The sequence below is a fragment of the Coregonus lavaretus genome, assembly GCF_964263955.1.
Source record: "Coregonus lavaretus genome assembly, chromosome: 23".
Taxonomy (NCBI): Eukaryota; Metazoa; Chordata; class Actinopteri; order Salmoniformes; family Salmonidae; genus Coregonus; species Coregonus lavaretus.
In genome coordinates, this window is record NC_140010.1 from 26150043 (window position 1) to 26172607 (window position 22565).

A 22565-nucleotide genomic window follows, 5' to 3' on the forward strand; every position below is an offset into this window, starting at 1 on the left:
TCCGTGTATTTCCTTTCGCTGACTGTACCCTCTTCCCAAACATAAATTCCCACCAGAGGTGGAGCTGTCGACTATCTGATGCGCCCTGTCTGAAGCGTCCAATTGTATTTACCTATGGGATATTACCCTCTTTGTGATTGGATGAAGAGGAACCGCTCGTATAATACATATAAGTCTATTGGCAGCATGGAAAGCGCAGCGCACTCTCGTCCCCCTTTGTCACTGTAGTACAGTGGTTCCCAACCAGGGGTACTAGGACCCCTGGTGGTACTTGGCCTATCCACAGGGGGTACTTGAGAAGACTCATGTGACCATAGGCGTACTGGTAAAATGCACATGAGGGGGTACTTCAGGGGTACTCTGGGCAGAGCAAAATTCAGTTGGTGGTACAGTAAGCGAAAAAGGTTGGGAACCACTGCTGTAGTATACCCCTGGGCAAAGAAGTCAGTTCAAAGTTGACTGATATTTGAGTGAGTTGTCAACACAAGTAAATATAGGGTATTTCAACTAAACCTTTATTGAACCTTGTATGTTTTGGGTTAAAGCTGGATGAAATAAATAAAATGGTGTTATGTTGACGTTTTGAAGATTCAATCTAAAAGCATGATGATGCAAATGAGTGATTTGGTGAAATTGTGTAGAAAGAATGTTGACTCAACCATTTTGCCCTATTTCCCGAGGTCGTATTTGATTGGGTAGGTCTTGCTTGTTTACATACTAGCCTAGGGTTAGATAGGGTTTAGATTACCCTATCACAGATAATCCTATCACCAGATGACCCTGTCACAGATATAATGTATTTATAGGCTACATAGGTTTTCTTATATTAAAATACCAATTGTACAGTGTAAACTACAGGTAACATGATTAGTGTATAATTGCAGAGATAACTTCTGCATCAATGGAGAACAGAATGTAAATGTGGCTTACTTTGTCATGATATTAATAGGCCTACTTTGGAACAAATGTAAATCAGATATATGCTAGTCTGGACACATTTAGATTTGTATCTTTATTGCATTGTTGTTCTACATTGTTCAGATTCTAAAGGAAGTCATCAAGGTGGACGGCCTAGATGGAGTAGGGGTGAGGAGTATAGGCAAACCTTCTTAAAGGAGCAATCCGCAGATGAAACAATAACAAAGCCGTCAACCCACCTCTGTTTTGGTAAAAAAAAACTGAGGGATGAGCATGGAGAAATGTAACCACTCTTAAATTCATAGACAGAGCTATTGATGCATGGACTGACCATCCAATATATCAAAATTATAGTTTTAAACTTGTTGAGGCTATACAGGGTTTGTTTACATTTAAAATGTTTACAAACATTGGAGTATAACAAGCTCATATTTTGGGTTCTGATGGGGTACAACAGTTGAACTAAGCTCATGAGACATTTATAAGTTATATTCTTCAAGAATCAATGGGTATATATCATTAATTCATAAGTCCAGACATGGATGTGGCAACTGCAGATTGGCCCTTTAAACAAATATGTCATTTGCAGAGAGTATTTTCACTAAATTCCTTAACAAGAAACAGGCCTCACAGAACAATAAATACGTTGGCCCCTTCCCAAATGACACCCTATCCCCTAGTGCACTACTTCTGACCCCTGGACTTTGACTTCGAGAGAGAGAAAAAGCCTCATCCAACCATGAGGTCATGATAGGATAAGGGATGTATTATTTGGTACAGTAATGTGTGTGTGTGTGTGTGTGTGTGTGTGTGTGTGTGTGTGTGTGTGTGTGTGTGTGTGTGTGTGTGTGTGTGTGTGTGTGTGTGTGTGTGTGTGTGTGTGTGTGTGTGTGTGTGTGTGTGTGTGTGTGCGTGAGAGAGTGCTCCAGTCCAAAAGTAGGTCATGCATGGGAGCTCCAGGCCAGCAAAGGCAAACTATGGGGCAAGGATTTACATCTGCAGCTAAACACTGTTACAGTACTGATGCTGCAACATGAACTCACTGCATACAGTACAGTCCTTGTGGCAGCCAGCTTGTATCAAGATAGATAGAGGAATCAAAGAGAAAAATAACACCAATCTTGTAGAAATAATAGAGGTACTCCATTTCACAAGCAAAATGTTGTTTCACATTTTTTAAAGGATTCTTTAAATGGATGTAAGATGTGTTTACACTAATACACTTTTCTACATTTCAGGTTCTCTATGATTGTAACTGAAACTTTACTACACCTATTATTTCAACTGCCAAGTCAAAGGGTATTCATTTCAATTAATGATTTCCCCAGCACAGCGTTTTCACCACAGACTAGTCCCAGTGTAGACATGCTTTTCGTCAACGGGACCCTAGAGGAGCCAGCCAGGAAGCCACTAATACAGCACAGGTGAGTCTTCCATTGTTTCCCAGGAGACCCACACTCATGTTTTTGTGTGTCTGGCTGTCTGGCTGTCTGTGTGTGTGTTTCTGTGTGTGTGTGTGTGTGTGTTTGTGTGTGTGTGTGTGTGTGTGTGTGTGTGTGTGTGTGTGTGTGTGTGTGTGTGTGTGTGTGTGTGTGTGTGTGTGTGTGTGTGTGTGTGTGTGTGTGTGTGTGTGTGTGTGTGTGTGTGTGTGTGTGTGTGTGTGTGTGTACTGTGTGCTCAGTCACCACCATCACATGTCATCCCACAGGGAGGAGTCCAAATAACAATTATGGCTCAGAGATTAGCAGAGGTGCACTCTAAGCAGAATCAATTACAGGTTTTTTTTCTCCCAAAGGAACATTTGCATTTACGTCAGACGACATTTCTTAAAACAGGAAGGACAAACTATTCACTCCTCCTGCCATTTGTTCACTTTATCAGCCATATGCCTTATGTGTTGTCATTTCAAATCTGATACTATATTCTCATTTCAAATGTGATTCTTTATATGTCAAATCAAATCAAAACACATTTTATTTGTCACATGCGCCGAATACCGTGAAATGCTTACAAGCCCTTAACCAACAATGCAGTTTTAAGAAAAATAAGAGTTAAGAAAATATTTACTAAATAAACTAAAGTAAAAAAAAAAAGTAACACAATAAAATAACAATAACGAGGCTATATACGGGGGGTACCGGTACCGAGTCAATGTGCGGGGGTACAGGTTAGTCGGGGTAATTGAGGTAATATGTACATGTAGGTATGGGTAAAGTGACTATGCATAGATAATAAACAGAGAGTAGCAGCACCGTCAATGCAAATAGTCTGGGTAGCCATTTGATTAATTGTTCAGCAGTCTTATGGCTTGGGGGTAGAAGCTGTTAAGCTGTTAAGCTGTCACTGGCATTACATTATATGTACAACGTTATATGGCATTACAATTACATTTTTTCCAAGTTCTTCAGTGCCTCCAGACTGCAGTACTGTAACAATACACCAAACATTCCTGTGTGTTTGTCACCACCCTGCGATGAAAATATGCTATTACATACAATAGTGACAGTAAGCTACAACAAACCTTTGCACACTGGGAAAATGAGTATTCACAACTATCCTCTCCTACCCATTTCCATGAACTACTGGATGTGGCGCTATTTCCTATGAAATTGTGAATGTAGGCCCTACCTTAAAATATTTTAAATGTGAACAGAAATCACAACATTTTGCCTCAAGAAGAGATACAAATTGGTTCACTACATCATAAATAATCATTGTACACATAATCACTCGATGGAGTGATCTTTGGGTGGTCAAAACACCTGTTTAACTTGAGATGATAACTTGAAAAGTAAACCTGCCATGTGAACTTCATATCAACATAAACCTCTTGTTTTAGAAACCAGATACAGAAACTACAGAATCCTCTCTCCATATTGATTCTCGACCCCCAGTCCCTAGTCATAGTGATTATAAAGAAGAGCCCTCTCAGTAGTCTGAGTGTGGTTCATCTCCAGCATCTTCCCCTCTGTTCTCTCAGACCCCTACCCAGGAGTTGTCGTGCCTACATTCAGTCACACACAATTCAAGCAGCAGACCGTCTTGGCTGAAACCTGATCAAGCCTACACAGGAGTGTATAGCAGGCCCATTGGTGGCCTGTGAAACTCAAGCCCTCTAGTTTATGAATGTTTCATTTAACCGCGTCTCAGGTTTAGTCTGACAAACAGTAGCTAGCAGTCCACTGCAACTCCATCATTACCATACACCAGGTAGAGAGTACTTAAATACTGTAAAGAAATACGATGGCTACTGCAGCGTAAAATTAGAACAAGGAAGCCAGGTATCTATTTTGTACCTTTGGATTATAATTTCTTGATTGTGCATTTATTTGCTGTCAAATAAGAGTTACATGGTTTGACTGAGTGTATTTTTTGAATGGTTGTATTGGTTTGAATCTAATTTACCATTGTCCCCCCTCTTTCTCCAGCAGGTAATGGTTGTAGGATGTCTGAACCAAGGCAGCGCTCTCTGTCCACCTCGGGAGAGTCTCTGTATCAAGTTCTGGGGCTAGAGAAAGGCTGTAACCATGATGACATCAAGAAGTCCTACAGGTGGGAATTGACAACAAAGGCACCAGCAGTTCACATCGATCTATCTATCTATCTATCTATCTATCTATCTATCTATCTATCTATCTATCTATCTATCTATCTATCTATCTATCTATCTATCTATCTATCTATCTATCTATCTATCTATCTATCTATCTATCTATCTATCTATCTATCTATCTATCTATCTATCTATCTATCTATCTATCTATCTATCTATCTATCTATCTATCTATCTATCTATCTATCTGGCTACACTGAGTGAACAAAATATTAAGAACACCTGCACTTTCCATGACATAGACCAACCAGGTGAATCCAGGTAAAATCTATGATCTATTATTTATGTTACATGTTAAATCCACTTCAATCAGTGTAGTTGAAGTGGAGGAGACAGGTTAAAGAAGGATTTTAAAGTCTTGAGACAATTGAGACATGGATTGTGTATGTGTGCCATTCAGAGGGCCTCCTGTAGCTCAGTTGGTAGAGCATGGTGCTTGCAACGCCAGGGTTGTGGATTCGAATCCCACGGGGGACCAGTATGAAAAATATATGCACTCACTAACTGTAAGTCGCTCTTGATAAGAGTGTCTGCTAAATGACTAAAATGTAATGGGCAAGATAAAATATTTAAGTGTCGGCCAACTTGACCCAACTGTGGGAAGCATTGGAGTCAACATGGGCCAGCATCACTGTGGAACGCTTTAAACACCTTGTAGAGTCCACATCTATATCTATCACTATCACATTTATCACATCTATATGATAATGGTATGATCGTCTGTTCCAGTATCTCAGAAACGGCCGGCCTCCTGGGCTTTTTACTCATGACAGTGTATAGGGTTTACCGAGAATGGTGCGACAAACAAAAAACATCCAGTCAGCGGCAGTCCTGTGGTCGAAAACCGCTTGTAGATGAGAGGTCGAAGAAGAATGGCAAAAATTGTGCAAGCTAACAGGCAGGCCACAAACAGACAAATAACAGCGCAGTACAACAGTGGTGTGCCGAACGTCATCTCGAAACGCACAACTTGTCGGTCCTTGTCAAAGATGGGCTATTGCAGTAAATGACCACACCTGGTTCCACTCCTATCAGATGAAAACAAGAAGAAGCGTCTCCAGTGGGCACGCGATCACCAACACTTAAAGAAGGATTTTTAAGCCTTGAGTCAATTGAGACATGGATTGTGTATGTGTGCCATTCAGAGGGTGAATGGGCGTAGACAAAAATATGTAAGTGCCTTTGAATGGGGTATGTTAGTAGGTGCCAGGCGCACCGGTTTGTGTCAATAACTGCAACGCTGCTGGGTTTTTCATGCTCAACAGTTTCCTGTGTGTATCAAGAATCTCTTGGGGTATGTCTCTATAAGCTTGGCACATCTAGCCACTGGGAATTTTGCCCATTCTTCAAGGCAAAACTGCTCCAGCTCCTTCAAGTTGGATGGGTTCCGCTAGTGTACAGCAATCTTTAAGTCATACCACAGATTCTCAATTGGATTGAGGTCTGGGCTTTGACTAGGCCATTCCAAGACATTTAAATGTTTCCCCTTAAACCACTCAAGTGTTAATTTAGCAGTACGCTTAGGGTCATTGTCCTGCTGGAAGGTGAACCTCCGTCCCAGTCTCAAATCTCTGGAAGACTGAAACAGGTTTCCTTCAAGAATTTCCCTGTATTTAGCGCCATCCATCATTCCTTCAATTCTGACCAGTTTCCCAGTCCCTGCCGATGAAAAACATCCCCACAGCAGTTGTCGGAAGTTTACATACACTTAGGTTGGAGGCCATAATGACCATCGTTATGTTTGGAGGAAAAAGGGAAAGGCTTGCAAGCCGAAGAACACCATCCCAACCGTGAAGCACGGGGGTGGCAGCATCATGCTGTGGGGGTGCTTTGCTGCAGGAGGGACTGGTGTACTTCACAAAATAGATGGCATCATGAGGAAGGAAAATTATGTGGATATATTGAAGCAACATCTCAAGACATCAGTCAGGAAGTTAAAGCTTGGTCGCAAATGGGTCTTCCAAATGGACAATGACCCCAAGCATACTTCCAAAGTCGTGGCAAAATGGCTTAAGGACAACAAAGTCAAGGTATTGGAGTGGCCATCACAAAGCCTTGACCTCAATCCTATAGAAAATGTGTGGGCAGAACTGAAAAAGCGTGTGCGAGCAAGGAGGCCTACAAACCTGACTCAGTTACACCAGCTCTGTCAGGAGGAATGGGCCAAAATTCACCCAACTTATTGTGGGAAACTTGTGGAAGGCTACCCGAAACGTTTGATTCAAGTTAAACAATTTAAAAGGCAATGCTACCAAATACTAATTGAGTGTATGAAAACTTCTGACCCACTGGGAATGTAATGAAAGAAATAAAAGCTGAAATAAATCATTCTCTCTACTATTATTCTGACATTTCACATTCTTAAAATAAAGTGGTGATCCTAACTGACCTAAGACAGGGAATTTTTACTAGGATTAAATGTCAGGAATTGTGAAAAACTGAGTTGAAATGTATTTGGCTAAGGTGTATGTAAACTTCCGACTTCAACTGTAAATACAGTGGGGAGAACAAGTATTTGATACACTGCCGATTTTGCAGGTTTTCCTACTTACAAAGCATGTAGAGGTCTGTAATTTTTATCATAGGTACACTTCAACTGTGAGAGACGGAATCTAAAACAAAAATCCAGAAAATCACAGTGTATGATTTTTAAGTAATTAATCTGCATTTTATTGCATGACATAAGTATTTGATACATCAGAAAAGCAGAACTTAATATTTGGTACAGAAACCATTGTTTGCAATTACAGAGATCATACGTTTCCTGTAGGTCTTGACCAGGTTTGCACACACTGCAGCAGGGATTTTGGCCCACTCCTCCATACAGACCTTCTCCAGATTCTTCAGGTTTCGGGGCTGTCGCTGGGCAATACAGACTTTCAGCTCCCTCCAAAGATTATCTATTGGGTTCAGGTCTGGAGACTGGCTAGGCCACTCCAGGACCTTGAGATGCTTCTTACGGAGCCACTCCTTAGTTGCCCTGGCTGTGTGTTTCGGGTCGTTGTCATGCTGGAAGACCCAGCCACGACCCATCTTCAATGCTCTTACTGAAGGAAGGAGGTTGTTGGCCAAGATCTCGCGATACATGGCCCCATCCATCCTCCCCTCAATACGGTGCAGTCGTCCTGTCCCCTTTGCAGAAAAGCATCCCCAAAGAATGATGTTTCCACCTCCATGCTTCACGGTTGGGATGGTGTTCTTGGGGTTGTACTCATCCTTCTTCTTCCTCCAAACACGGCGAGTGGAGTTTAGACCAAAAAGCTATATTTTTGTCTCATCAGACCACATGACCTTCTCCCATTCCTCCTCTGGATCATCCAGATGGTCATTGGCAAACTTCAGACGGGCCTGGACATGCGCTGGCTTGAACAGGGGGGCCTTGCGTTTGCTGCAGGATTTTAATCCATGACGGCGTAGTGTGTTACTAATGGTTTTCTTTGAGACTGTGGTCCCAGCTCTCTTCAGGTCATTGACCAGGTCCTGCCGTGTAGTTCTGGGCTGATCCCTCACCTTCCTCATGATCATTGATGCCCCACGAGGTGAGATCTTGCATGGAGCCCCAGACCGAGGGTGATTGACCGTCATCTTGAACTTCTTCCATTTTCTAATAATTGCCCCAACAGTTGTTGCCTTCTCACCAAGCTGCTTGCCTATTGTCCTGTAGCCCATCCCAGCTTTGTGCAGGTCTACAATTTTATCCCTGAAGTCCTTACACAGCTTTATGGTATTGGCCATTGTGGAGAGGTTGGAGTCTGTTTGATTGAGTGTGTGGACAGGTGTCTTTTATACAGGTAACGAGTTCAAACAGGTGCAGTTAATACAGGTAATGAGTGGAGAACAGGAGGGCTTCTTAAAGAAAAACGAACAGGTCTGTGAGAGCCGGAATTCTTACTGGTTGGTAGGTGATCAAATACTTATGTCATACAATAAAATGCAAATTAATTACTTAAAAATCATACAATGTGATTTTCTGGATTTTTGTTTTAGATTCAGTCTCTCACAGTTGAAGTGTACCTATGATAAAAATTACAGACCTCTACATGCTTTGTAAGTAAGAAAACCTGCAAAATCGGCAGTGTATCAAATACTTGTTCTCCCCACTGTATGTAGGGGAGTGTATGTGTTATGCCCCTATGACCTATTTTGTCGGAAATGGTAGCTGACATGCTATTATTAAATGCAGACACGAATAACCCTTAATCATATTCATGTTTTATATTCTCTGAACTGTATTCATTCCGAATTTTGATCCTGCGTTAGCCATTTTTATGAACATCACTAACTCTGAAGTAGTTTATAATAGTAAAAAATACATTTTCATGTTCACTCACCTCATCAGACGCCACATCTCCCCTGTGTTGTCTTCTGCCAGACACTAGATGGGGTGGTGGGCTTAGCTCCAGCAGGGCTAATCAAATCGTTCATTAACTAACCTATACAAACAAGTGTGTGTCTAGATATGTCAATGAAATACAAGCTAGAGAGCGAGCATAGAGCTGTAGGGTAAACACTAAACAGACAATACAACCTCTAGCTTTACACACCATCTCTCCTCCAGTTTCTGAAACCACAAATGAGAGGTTCACCAATTCTGCTGTCCATTTTCTACCCTGATTTTTATCCAATTAAATCAATATTATTGAGTGTTCATTAATTTACTTTTGAATGCCTTTCAGAAAATTAGCTCTGAGATACCACCCGGACAAGAACCCTGACAACCCAGAGACGGCAGATAAATTCAAGGAGCTCAACAGCGCTAATTCCATTCTGTCAGACATCACAAAGAGAAACATCTATGACAGCTACGGCTCCCTTGGCCTTTACGTTGCCCAGCAGTTTGGAGAGGAGAATGTCAACACCTACTTCATGCTCTCTACCTGGTGGGCTAAGGTGAGCCTTCACAATCATACAGTCCCTGGATGATTTGATTGTGCATAGAGGGGAAAGAGTGCTGTGAGTCACTGCATGTGTGCGTGTGTGTCTGTGTGTATGTGTGTGTGTGTGTGTGTGTGTGTGTGTGTGTGTGTGTGTGTGCATTAGTTCATGATTGCATGTTGGTTTGTTTGTGTTGTGTTAACCTATATATCTCTCTCCTGTCAGGGTCTCTTTGCCCTGTGTGGCGTGATAACGGGGTGCTACTGCTGCTGCTGCCTGTGCTGCTGCTGTAACTGCTGCTGTGGGAAGCTGAAGCCCATGCACCCTGGAGAGGGAACAGATAGCTATGTCTCCCCTGAAGACCTGGAGGAGGAGATCCAGCACAACATGGAGACTGGTGAGGGGACACACTCAGTGAGGGCAGACACATATACAGAGACACACACACGCACACGCACACACACACACACACATAAACTCACACAGGCTCACACACAAGCATTTCACACTTGAGGAGGGCAAGAGGCAAAGGGAACAACAACTGATATAGTTAAAGTGTGCGGCTTGCAAGCACCAGTAGACAGATGGTCCCGTCACACCACTAACACACTTCACAAGAAGGAACTGATGACCAATGCCCACATGGTAAGGTGAGCTTACTTTACACAAACATGGAGGGAGGTGAAAGTTCATGACTACTGCCCACATACACAACAATGTATGACCAGACTAATTATCACTGTGAATGTTAGTTTTATTACATGTTTAAAATGTATGGGAAGCAGCGTAGCCAGATAAATAGCTAATTATTTCTGCCAACTCATCAATTATGGGAAGTTAAGGAGCAATTATGTACAATGTGTAGGTGTGCTGGATTTGTGTTGATGTGATACATCATTCTTGTGCCAGTCAGAATCATTTCCTATAACATCATGGGAAAATAATAGATGAACAAATCATTTCTAAACATACCTTTATATCTTCTGCAAACAACAAACAAACGAAACATACCGTTAAATAGCTTAAAGTTTAACATCAATGTATCCCTGAACAGAATGAGAGAAAATACCACAATAAGAAGGACAAATATATCTATGCTGATCATTTGATATTGTAGGGATTTTTTGTGTCATTATTCACATTGTTGTGTAATCCTAGATGTGGACACTCCAGTTGTGCACCAGCCAACTAATGCCAGTGAGAAGACACAGTTGATCGGGGATGGGTACCGAAGCTACACCTGAACTTGGATGTCTACAAACAGTAGAGAGGCACTTGACTACTTAAACACTACACAGCCCATTTCTATGTCAACGTCTGTTCCCACACTCAAACCCCATTACATTCTCTGGAAATCAGTGCTTTTTTTTTTCTTCTCTCACTTTTCTTGATTTCAGTTTTTTGGTTTTCATTGGATGTAGCTGATGTCATTGTTCCCCTGCAAAACCAATCCATCATCTCCATTCACTTAACTAAACACTCTGGAGTGCATTGGTTTTGCTTGTCACCTACACTGCAAATAGCTCAGTGTGTAAAGATTACGTGTATGTATAAAATACAACTAAAGCATTTTGTCGAAATTAAATGTATGATTTTATCTATCTATACAGTCAACATGAAAGGGTATCTGATTTATTGGTAAGAGTGTGGTATATATATTTTTAAAGTCTATAGCCTGAGGACAGGTTTTGAGTCAATGTGGGACTGGGGTATTGCTTACAGTATCATTCATTAATTCGTTAAAAAAATTAGGTGACCACTGTTTCGCAATAGATCATGTTTGTCATTGGGAGGTGGACTGGAGTCTTTTAACATTGATCTCAATCATTTCGCAGATGTAGGCTAACTTGCATATTTTCTACAAAAGCATTCTTGCATTATAGTGCAATTTTTACTGATTGACAACTCTAAACATAAGTTATAGCCCACTATTCAACAGTCAAAGCAGGAACTTGCCTGTGTTTGTTTGAAAGGCTCCATCCGGGGTGAAGTCTAGGTACAGCTCTAGGATCATTTCCCCCTCCCCCAATCCTAACCTTAACCATTAGTGGGGGAAATGCAAAACTGACCCAAGATCAGCATCTAGCGGCAACTTCAGCCTACTCTGTTTAGTAGCGGTATGGGCCTACCCCTTCCTGTTTCAGAGGTGGTAACAGCTGAACACCCTAACCCTTCTCGTGACATTTTCATATATGGGCAAGTAAGCATGGCAACCCTTGACGTGGGGGTTTCTAAAAACAGCCTGTGACACTCAGTGGATTGCCAGCTAGGGAGCAATGTGATCCGTTAGAAGAAACTTTGAGGACAGCAACGAGCGCCTGAGCAGGCCCAGTGACTCTGCATTGTTCTAAAGAAGTAGACGTCTTTGATATTTGCCAAGTCAGTTCTTCAGGGATTGGGGGACCGTTGGGGGACCATTTGTTGGTATCCCTAAAGACCAGTAGTGTTTTTGTTTTTCCACTGTGCAATGAGTATCTCTCTGGGGTATTCACATTCCACAAAGCAAGACAGCACCATGGACAGCTTGGAGAAACAGCTCATTTGCCCTATCTGTTTGGAGATGTTTACCAAACCGGTGGTCATTCTCCCTTGTCAACACAATCTTTGTCGAAAATGTGCCCAAGATATTTTCCAGGTAGGTTGGTTATTTTACAGCTGAACTTTTACCTTTTAACCTTTACTGCTGTCTCTTGATGGGCTACTTAAAGTTAAAGGTTTATCTCTGTCAAAAACCATTCATATACATGTACAGCATTCTGAAATTGTAGTGAAGGTATTGCTCATCCTTCAATTGTCACTGTTCAATTACCACTTGTTTGGTAATGTTGAAAATAAATAAAAAGTGTTTTGTCATCATGTATACCTCTTGACACATGCCATCTAACACACATGTTCAGTAACCAATGCAAATACTACTAACAGTAGGCCTATATTTTAAAAATTCCATGACCGGGTTTATCTAACGCCATTACTGATACACTGCTGTCCTGATCTGTGTAGGCCTCAAACCCTTATCTATCAACCAGAGGAACCACGGTGACTTCAGGGGGGCGTTTCCGCTGCCCGTCCTGCAGACATGAGGTGGTCCTGGACAGGCATGGTGTCTATGGCCTCCAGAGGAACCTGCTGGTGGAGAATATAATTGATATGTACAAACAGGAACAGGAGTCCTCAAGGTGAGGAAATAAAGGCCTAATAAGATAAGACGATGGGTCTAAGACAATAGGCCTAAGACAATGGGTCTAAGACAATAGGTATAAGACAATGGGTCTAAGACAATAGGCCTAAGACAATGGGTCTAAGACAATAGGTATAAGACAATGGGTCTAAGACAATAGGCCTAAGACAATGGGTCTAAGACAATAGGTATAAGACAATGGGTCTAAGACAATGGGCCTAAGACAGGCAGAATATCATTGATATATACAAATTGGAGTCCCCAAGGTGAGACACTACAGGCCTATTTAAAAAGATTGCGGCAGACAATCTAGTCGGAGGCACTCAGTAGCAGTCCCATGTATGTCTGGCCCATTAGACATACAGCAAACCCCCACACCAACAAATCTGGACATCAAGAAGACTACATACTATCCAGAACAACATATAGAATGAATCTGAAAACTACTGATGGGAAATTGAAAATTAAAGGAGAATATACAGAATGTACAAAACATTAAGAACACCTGCTATGACATAGACTGACCAGGTGAATCCAGGTGAAAGCTATGATCCCTTATTGATGTCACTTGTTAAATCCACTTCAATCAGTGTAGATGAAGGGGAGGAGCCAGGTTAAAGAAGGAATTTTAAGCCTTGAGACAATTGAGACATGGATTGTGTATGTGTGCCATTCAGAGAGTGAATGGGCAACACAAAAGTTTGAAGTGCCTTTGAATAGGGTATGGTAGTAGGTGCCAGGCGCAACAGTTTGTGTCAAGAACTGCAACGTTGCTGGTGTACCAAGAATGGTCCACCACCCAAAGGACATCCAGCCAACTTGACACAACTGTGGGAAGCATTGGAGTCAACATGCGCCAGCATCCCTGTGGAACGCTTTCAACACCTTGTAGAGTCCATGTCCCTACGAATTGAAGCTGTTCTGAGGGCAAAAGGGGGTGCAACTCAATATTAGGAAGGTGTTCTTAATGTTTTGTACACTCAGTGTATATTTGTTTTTGTAGAGCAACATTGTGAAATCAGGGTTTGACTCATGGGTGGCTGGACAAGTAGCCTGTTAGTTTGATCTATTTTTATAAGGTAGGCCAATGAGGCAGCAGTCAGTTAAGAGAGGCCTATTTTTATTGCACTTTGAGCCTTACTACATTCTCTAGACATCAATATAGTATATATTCTGCTTTTAGGAGGGATAGACACACAAGTAGTTGACAAAAACATAATATGTTTTCAAAATACTTCTGTCACTAACTATACACTGTAGATTCCCTACTGAATACGTATCTACAGTAGCTTCATGTAATTCACTTACTGTAACTACATTCATGGTAGTCTCTGGAAAGACATAATCTGATCCTGCTATTTTAGCATAATCAATGTAATGTTATTGAGTAGATTGCAGCGACAAGACAAATACCATTTTCACATGGACACGTTGTTTGAATTGGTGTGAAAAGCACAGCTCTGGGTACCGAATACCAGCATTTTGGCCACAACAGTGTGATAATCAATCAACCATGGTTTACATACACAAGTGGCCTATTAAAAACAGTTATTCCAAATGTTAACATACTCTTGGTTGCCAAATAAACATAAATTACAAAGTAATGGCTATTCTGACTTGCCAACTATCCATTAGGAGAAAGTCTGTCTGTACTACATTATTTTATTGACTTTTAAGTGACATTATTATGGCTTAAAGAGAGACACTTACTATTTTAGTCTCAAAGATCGTTTTTGTGACTTTCCAGTGTGACAGACGTTACTGAGCTTGTTTAAAAGTGTTCTACCTGGATCCAAAAGTGTTCTACCTGGAACCAAAAGGGGTTCTTCAAAGGGTTCTCCTATGTGGACAGCCGAAGAACCCTTTTAGGTTCTAGATAGTACCATTTTTCTAAGAGTGTATTAAACGGGATCCCCAAAGTATGACTGTAACCTGTACTGTAGCCCTCTGGTTCAATCTGCAGCAGCAAGCCTGAGCCTGAGCCTGCCAAGTGTGACCAGCCCATGTGTGAGGAGCATGAGGATGAGAAGATCAACATCTACTGTGTGACGTGTGGCGTGCCCACCTGCTCTCTTTGTAAGGTGTTCGGAGCCCACAAAGACTGTGATGTGGCACCACTCAACACAGTGTTCAATAAGCAAAAGGTTAACTCATTTATTTTACATTTATATCTGTCTATCTCCTTTTTCATTATGATGCTTTACAGGTATACACTCTTTGCACCTTTTTTTCTATCTAGAACCTAAAAGGGAGAACCCTTTGAAGAACCTTTTTTGGTTCCATGTAGAACCCTTTACACAGAGGGTTCTACATGGAAGCCAAAATAGTTCTACCTGGAACCAAAAAGGGTTCTTCTGCAATAAGGACAGCTGATTAACCCTTTTAGGTTCTAGATAGAAATAAATGAACCGACTATCAGAGTTGGTACATAAAATGTCCTTCTTTGTAAAAAAAACTCCTCTGTGTGTGTGTTCCAGACTGAGTTGACTGACTGTATAGCCATGCTAGTGGGGAACAATGACAGGATTCAAGGCATTATGAGTCAACTGGATGAGACCTGTAAGACCGTTGAGGTGAAGCATTCAACCTTTTCTCCTTTCCTATGTTCCATCTATAACAGCATTTCCACATTGTATAAAACTGCAATAATATTCATGGTAAAAAAATTATTATTAATTTTTATGCACCCTAATTTTGACTTCTGACAATATCTATGACCCAGTTATCTGTCAGCTCGACCGTACAGTACAATCATGGTTGTCTTACAGGAGAATGGCAGGAGGCAGAAATCCAAGGTGTGTGAAAGTTTTGATCACCTTTATGCCATCCTGGAGGAGAAGAAAGGGGACATGACCCTGAAAATCAACGCAGAGCAACAGGAGAAACTGGACTATATAAACGGCCTCATGGGGAAGTATAGAGAGCACCTGGAGAACATGGCAAAGATCGTGGAGACAGGGATACAGACAATGGAGGAGTCAGAGATGGCTACTTTCCTGCAGGTGATGATACACTTTTTTTTGTCCAGGAGGGACAAGAATGTATTTTATCTAAAAAATAACAAATAACCACAGCATAATATAGGCATCTGAAATTCTGCATCAGTGATATATCAATATTATATTAAGTTATTAAGTTATTAAGTTATGTATGAAAAATGTATGCACTCACTAACTAACTGTAAGTCGCTCTGGATAAGAGCGTCTGCTAAATGACTAAAATGTAAATGTAAATGTACCATGTCTAAATAAAAAGTGTTAACATGCTATTACAAACATGTTGTCTTCTGATATGTCTTCTGAGATGTCTTCCCAGAAGACATGTTGTGCAACGTCTTCTAATGTTTCACATCAGAGCTTTCTGAGAAATAATTCCTTTCTCATCTTTGCTCCCACAGACTGCAAAGCCTCTTCTACAAAAGTGAGTACACATACCCGTTCGCCAGTTTTAGTCTGTAGTGCTGATCTGTAGAACAGTGTACCTCTGATCTCTCCCTGTCCACCAGGCTCCTTGCAGGCACTATCATCTCCCACCTGGACAAAGTGGAGCGGGGCTATGACAACATGGATCACTACACAGCCAACTTTGAGCGGGAGAGGAGGTCACTGCTCACCATAGACTTTGTGAAAGGTAGGGAGTATAATGAGTATTATGAGTATACCAGTGCCAGTATACCCTCTTCACTTCCCTTGGCATTTCAATGTTCTTTCACGATGTGTCCAAAATCACTTCTTCCACTGCCATAGAGACTGTTTAAACTAATGATATACAGTGCCTTCGGAAAGTATTCAGACCCCTAGACTTTTTCCACATTTTGTTACGTTACAGCCTTATTCTAAAATTGATTCCAAAAAAGAAATTCCTCACCAATCTACACACAATACCCTATAATGACAAAGCAAAAACAGGTTTTTAGAATTTTTTGCTAATTTATTAAAATATATATATATATATATCACATTTACTTAAGTATTCAGACCCTTTACTCAGTACTTTGTTGAAGCACCTTTGGCAGCGATTACCCTACAAGTGTGGCACATCTGTATTTGGGGAGTTTCTCCCATTCTTCTCTGTAGATCCTCTCAAGCTCTGTCAGGTTGGATGTGGAGCGTTGCTGTACAGCTATTTTCAGGTCTCTCCAGAGATGTTAGATCGGGTTCAAGTCTGGGCTCTGCCTGGGCCACTCAAGAACATTCAGAGACTTGTCCCAAAGCCACTCCTGCGTTGTCTTGGCTGTGTGCTTAGGGTCGTTGTCCTGTTTGAAGGTGAACCTTCGCCCAAGTCTGAGGACCTGAGCACTCTGGAGCAGATTTTCATCAAGGATCTGGGACATCACCAAATTCACTGAGAATACATTAGCTAGGATGAAGTAACATATACTCTAAGCCGCAGCTCCATACTACTTCTCAAACATAGAGAACAGATACTATATACTCGTTGTTGGGGTGGGATTGGCGTGGGGGTCAGTGGATGGCTTTTGACCATTTCTTTGGATTCCTCATGTCTTGCTCATTGTTAGAAAAAAGTTTGGTCCAAATTGGATGCGAGGTAATTACTGAACATTATATGAATCCTAGAAATTAAAAAATCGTAGTTTTATACATTAGCCAAAAAAATCTAAAATCCTGTTTTCGCTTTGTCATTATGGGATATTGTGTGTAGATTGCTTAGGATTTTTATTTATTCAATCAATTTTAGAGTAAGGCTGTAACGTAACAAAATGTGGAAAAAGTCAAGGGGTCTGAGTACTTTCCGAAGGCACTGTAAATAACAAGAACAAGATAAAAGAAAAACTCAGAAGCACTTTCCAATTATACAATAAAAACAACTCTTATTTTGAACTCTAATTGTTGTTCAGATGATGAAGATGATGATGATGAGTTTGAAGATGGAGAAGAGGAAGTAGAAGTTAGTGGGGTGACAGGGGTGACCCGTACAGAGGTCTCTCCTGCTGCCACAGTGGCGGGAACGGTTGGGGCCAATCCTCCAAAGCCCCAGCAGACATCACACCCACCCCTGCCTCAGAGACCTACTGAAACCCTAGGCGCCACCGCTACCCTGGCCACCCCACAGGCTCCCACCCATGCAACAACCCCAGTACAATTCCCATCCTTAAACCCAACCCCAACTGCCAGCGCACAGGCCTGCGCCACAAGCCCAGTCCACTTCCCAACCACAACCCCGGTTCAGTTCCCAAACACAACCCCGGTCAACTTCCCATCAGCAGAGCCACCGACACAGGTGAGAGAAACATCTGTGACACACTACAGCCTAGCCAGGAGACTTACTGTAAATGTCTCTGCATAATAAATTATATAATAACAATAATACATGAGCCCTGGCTAACACCATTCCAGCAGCCGTCTTGTAAGGGCCTTTAAAGAGAGTGTGTATTTCTCAAGTAAACCCCAAGTGCAGTGACAGTCGAGGTCATATTTGAGTTCACTAACCGTATGGATTATGGGCGGCAGGTAGCCTAGTGGTTAAGAGAATTGGGTAAGTAACCGAAAGGTCGCTGGTTTGAATCCCAGAGCCAAGTAGGTAAAAAAATCTGTTGATGTGTCCTTGAGCAAGGCACTTAACCCTAATTGCTCCTGTAAGTCGCTCTGGATAAGACTGTCTGCTAAATGACAACATTTTTTACAATATATATATATATATATATACAGCACCAGTCCAAGACCAAGTCCATATTATGGCAAGAACAGCTCAAATAAGCAAAGAGAAACGACAGTAATAATATAATAATAATATGCCATTTAGCAGACGCTTTTATCCAAAGCGACTTACAGTCATGTGTGCATACATTTTTACGTATGGGTGGTCCCGGGGATCGAACCCACTACCCTGGCGTTACAAGCGCCATGCTCTACTAATTGAGCTACAGAGGACCACACTCTGTCCAGCAGTCCATCATTACTTTAAGACGTGAAGGTCAATCAATCCGGAAAATGTCAAGAACTTTGAACGTTTCTTCAAGTGCAGTCGCAAAAACCATCAAGCGCTATAATGAAACTGGCTCTCATGAGGACCGCCACAGGAAAGGAAGACCCAGATTTACCTCTGCTGCAGAGGATAAGTTCATTAGAGTTAACTGCACCTCAGATTGCAGCCCAAATAAATGCTTCACAGAGTTCAAGTAACAGTCACATCTCAACATCAACTGTTCAGAGGAGACTGCGTGAATCAGGCCTTCTTGGTCGAATTGCTGCAAAGAAACCACTACTAAAGGACACCAATAATAAGAAGAAACTTGCTTGGGCAAAGAAACACGAGCAATGGACATTAGACCGGTGGAAATATGTTCTTTGGTCTGATGAGTCCAAATTTGAGATTTTTGGTTCCAACCACTGTGTCTTTGTGAGACGCAGAGTAGGTGAACGGATGATCTCCGCATGTGTGGTGCCCACCGTGAAGCATGGAGGAGGAGGTGTTATGGTGTGGGGGTGGTTTGCTGGTGACACTGTCTGTGATTTATTTAGAATTCAAGGCACACTTAACCAGCATGGCTACCGCAGCATTCTGCAGCGATACACCATCCCATCTGGTTTGCCCTTAGTGGGACAATCATTTTTTTAACAGGACAATGACCCAACACACCTCCAGGCTGTGTAAGGGCTATTTGACCAAGAAGGAGAGTGATGGAGTGCTGCATCAGATAACCTGGCCTCCACAATCACCCGACCTCAACCCAATTGAGATGGTTTGGGATGAGTTGGACCGCAGAGTAAAGGAAAAGTAGCCAACAAGTGCTCAGTATTTGTGGGAACTCCTTCAAGACTGTTGGAAAAGCATTCCTCATTAAGCTGGTTTAGAGAATACCAAGCGTGTGCAAAGCTGTCATCAAGGCAACGGGTGGCTAGTTTGAAGAATCTCAAATATAATAGTTTGATGTCTTCACTATTATTCTGCAATGTAGAAAATAGTAAAAATAAAGAAAAACCCTTGAATGAGTAGGTGTGTCCAAACTTTTCACTGGTACTGTATATATATATTTATTGTAACATTTACATTTAATTTTGCTTGACTTTAATCTCCTGCTCTCTGTATGAGGAAAAAATGGTTGTTAAAACCAGTCAATATCCAGCTCCGAGTTAGCCTGCATGGAACCTGGCCAGGGTTACAGAAGTGGCTTTCACCTCAGCAGGAGGCTTTAATGATGAGACACCTGCCTGCTCTCTGGTTGCCGGGGTCCTGCGTGTGAGGGGTGAAGCAAGGAGGGGGACACTGCTGTTTTCATTGGGATAATTATCAGCCACTCTGTTACATGTCATCACCATTGAGTTAATTTACATGTGAAGTGCTAATTTGAATGAGCATAGAGTTCACACCAACATAATCAGGTGGATTCAAATTAAAAGTGAAAAGCCACCTGGAACAGTTTGTATTCATTCCAGAGGGGAAAAATGGCTTGGAGAGCTTACTGATTCATAGAGGCGATTATCATAAAGTGTCTTTGTGTGGTAAAAGTGTGTTTGTGTGTGTGTGTGTGTGTGTGTGTGTGTGTGTGTGTGTGTGTGTGTGTGTGTGTGTGTGTGTGTGTGTGTGTGTGTGTGTGTGTGTGTGTGTGTGTGTGTGTGTGTGTGTGTGTGTGTGTGTGTGTGTGTGTGTGTGTGTGTGTGTGTGTGTGTGTGTGTGTGTGTGTGTGCGCGCGCATAACCTAAAATCATCACTTCATGTTGCATACAAGAACTCTAATAATCCTGAAGAAATAAAGCTGGGTTGTTTTGTTTCTTCACAGGAAGTAGCTTTCTGTGTCACAGTTGTGGCTTTGTTTATTGTACTGCATCAGCTTTGGAGTCTGATAAAGTCTACCATTATTGAACTTTTGGGTAGGATATGTTTATTTCTTCATTTGTGCACTGACTAATACTTAAGCAGTCAGTCTATAACACTTAAAAGGTTACCTTTAAATTGAAAACATGAGAAGCTTAAATTCAGTGCAATTTTATTTTATCAGATCAAATTGCTGTCTGCTATTGTATACTCTGAAGTTATTGTATGGGTATGGATGTGGTAATTCAGGACATCATGTTGATTGATACAGGAAATCATGTGGGCATCTATATATTTTAGAGTAATTTTGAATCTCGTATCTCAAAGTAGCTCTTAAGACTACTAAATACTTGATTTCCTTCATGAAAATTGTGTTAAATTAGTGATTTGGAATATGAAAATACAATATATATTCCACTCTGAATGTCAAATGTTATCATCGTTTTAGTTAATTTGCATGGTCATATCGAAATTTTATAGATTTCAGAAATATTTATAAGTATTCTGTCTAAATAAGACTTTACTTGTTCAGTATGCATTGCGAGTTTTTATTTTGATCGCATTTACAAACCCCATTCTGAACAATTTACTATTTATACTTCGAGTAGCTTCGCAATAGTTCAGTGACATAAGGGACATCTAATGGTTTTGCTCTATGTTTTTCACAGATGTCCTCTGATACCGCATCAAGTCAGCAAAACACAGATGACAAAGATGGACCTAAACATGTCTTCTCCTTTTCTTGGCTGAACAACCAGAAGTAGATTATCATCTTACCTCAAGACTATAATGAAATTGTTGTAATACTACATTGTTTTGATTGAGTCAGCATCCTGCTGCAGGAACGGTTTAAATAAGTACTCTGTTACCGTTGAATAACTGTAATTTATCTGTAAATGCTCTCTAGCACTTACAGTATATTCGTCATACTGTGAAAACAAACGTCATTGGGCAGATATTTGATTTGAGAAAGCTGGCGTAATTTGGCACACCTTCGTGCAATAGATTTACGGTCGAAATGTATTTAGACACTCAATTTAGGCTACACAGCAAGCAATAAATGTAACTTTTAAACTTGTTTATTACAAATATAAATATTAGACATTCTCTTGCACAACAAATGTGATTGGTTGCTCATATTGTATTTTATTATCAAACTTTAACCAGTTGTACAATGAGAAGGAATTTCAGAAAGAGATGATGAATGTGTGACTAACAATATATACAAAATATGTTATGCTTGAATATAAATTAATACAATTAAAGGATATTTGTTCAGTTTCAGCATTTCAATGTGCTTCTCATCAAACAGTGTAATAACTATACAGCGAATTACAACTCGATTTTACAGCTCTCGTTTAAATACATACAAATGATACATAAAATAACGAACGTTAAAGAGTAATACAGAAATGGAATAGTACCGTACACTTTGTGCAAGATGTAAACAAATTATTTGGCAAATGTATTTCTAACCCTTTCATTTCCCGAATATGTCCATCATTTTCCGGTTACTATTTGCCTGCTGTGCTAATTGCTCGGCTCGAGCCATTTCTAGAACTTCCCTCAGCAGGTGGAATGTCAGGTCCAAAGAGATCGGTGGCTCTTCGCCCAACCCGGACCTCTTTCCTCTCTCCATGGAATCACCCATCTGGTTAGCGTAGCTGTTCAGAAACCGATTGATGTCACCGACTTTACCTTGCAGAAGGCGCTGCGTGAGCTGAAGTTGTAAAGCCCTGTTGACCGTTGTTGAGGGCGCAGCAGCTTCAGGAGATGTGTTCGGCGAGGACGACTGGAGTGAATTTGTATTGGAGTTGTCAAGCCGAATGAAATACTCCTCTCCTAGTCGCAGAAGAACAGGGAGTTGCTGTTGCAGCTCTGCCTGTAGATTGTGGGATGGATGGACCGCCCCGGGGTTTTCAATAGCTCTACATTCATAGCGAGGTTGGAAGGCACCAAGTAGAGCCACGGCGGAAACGAAGACATTCAACTTCATCTCAGGAGATTGGGAGGATTCTGAGAATAAAATATAGGCACATTTTTATCATATGCATAATCACAATCAAATTAACTAAAGTGAAGATGCATGTTAAGTAGCCTAGGCTGGGAGTGTCCCTTTGACAAAAAGTTGTATTTTCATATGCTACAAAGACTGATTTTGTATTTTATCTGTATTTTATTTGCATTGAAAACAAAATAAAAGCA

General features: G+C 41.2%; 3 protein-coding genes across 3 annotated transcripts; 2 read left to right on the forward strand and 1 right to left on the reverse strand.

Annotated features, from left to right (window-relative positions):
• Positions 1-4363: 4363 nt before the first annotated feature.
• LOC311150672 (dnaJ homolog subfamily C member 5-like) lies at positions 4364-10686 on the forward strand (the record flags this gene model as incomplete). The annotated part of the gene is made up of 4 exons (XM_084188175.1): positions 4364-4470; positions 9208-9421; positions 9632-9803; positions 10565-10686. 4 exons carry the CDS (start codon positions 4364-4366, stop codon positions 10648-10650), a joined length of 579 nt encoding a protein of 192 aa, XP_084044301.1. The 3' UTR covers positions 10651-10686.
• Positions 10687-11873: 1187 nt separating this feature from the next.
• Positions 11874-21124, forward strand: trim55a (tripartite motif containing 55a; the record flags this gene model as incomplete). Its single annotated transcript, XM_084188202.1, has 9 exons — positions 11874-12041; positions 12407-12582; positions 14548-14728; positions 15062-15157; positions 15353-15586; positions 15982-16004; positions 16090-16214; positions 17443-17825; positions 21029-21124. The coding sequence occupies 9 exons, from the start codon at positions 11874-11876 to the stop codon at positions 21122-21124; spliced, it is 1482 nt and encodes a 493-aa protein (XP_084044328.1).
• Positions 21125-21840: 716 nt separating this feature from the next.
• LOC311150747 (corticoliberin-1-like) lies at positions 21841-22356 on the reverse strand (the record flags this gene model as incomplete). Its single annotated transcript, XM_084188271.1, has 1 exon — positions 21841-22356. The coding sequence occupies one exon, from the start codon at positions 22354-22356 to the stop codon at positions 21841-21843; it is 516 nt and encodes a 171-aa protein (XP_084044397.1).
• Positions 22357-22565: the final 209 nt, after the last annotated feature.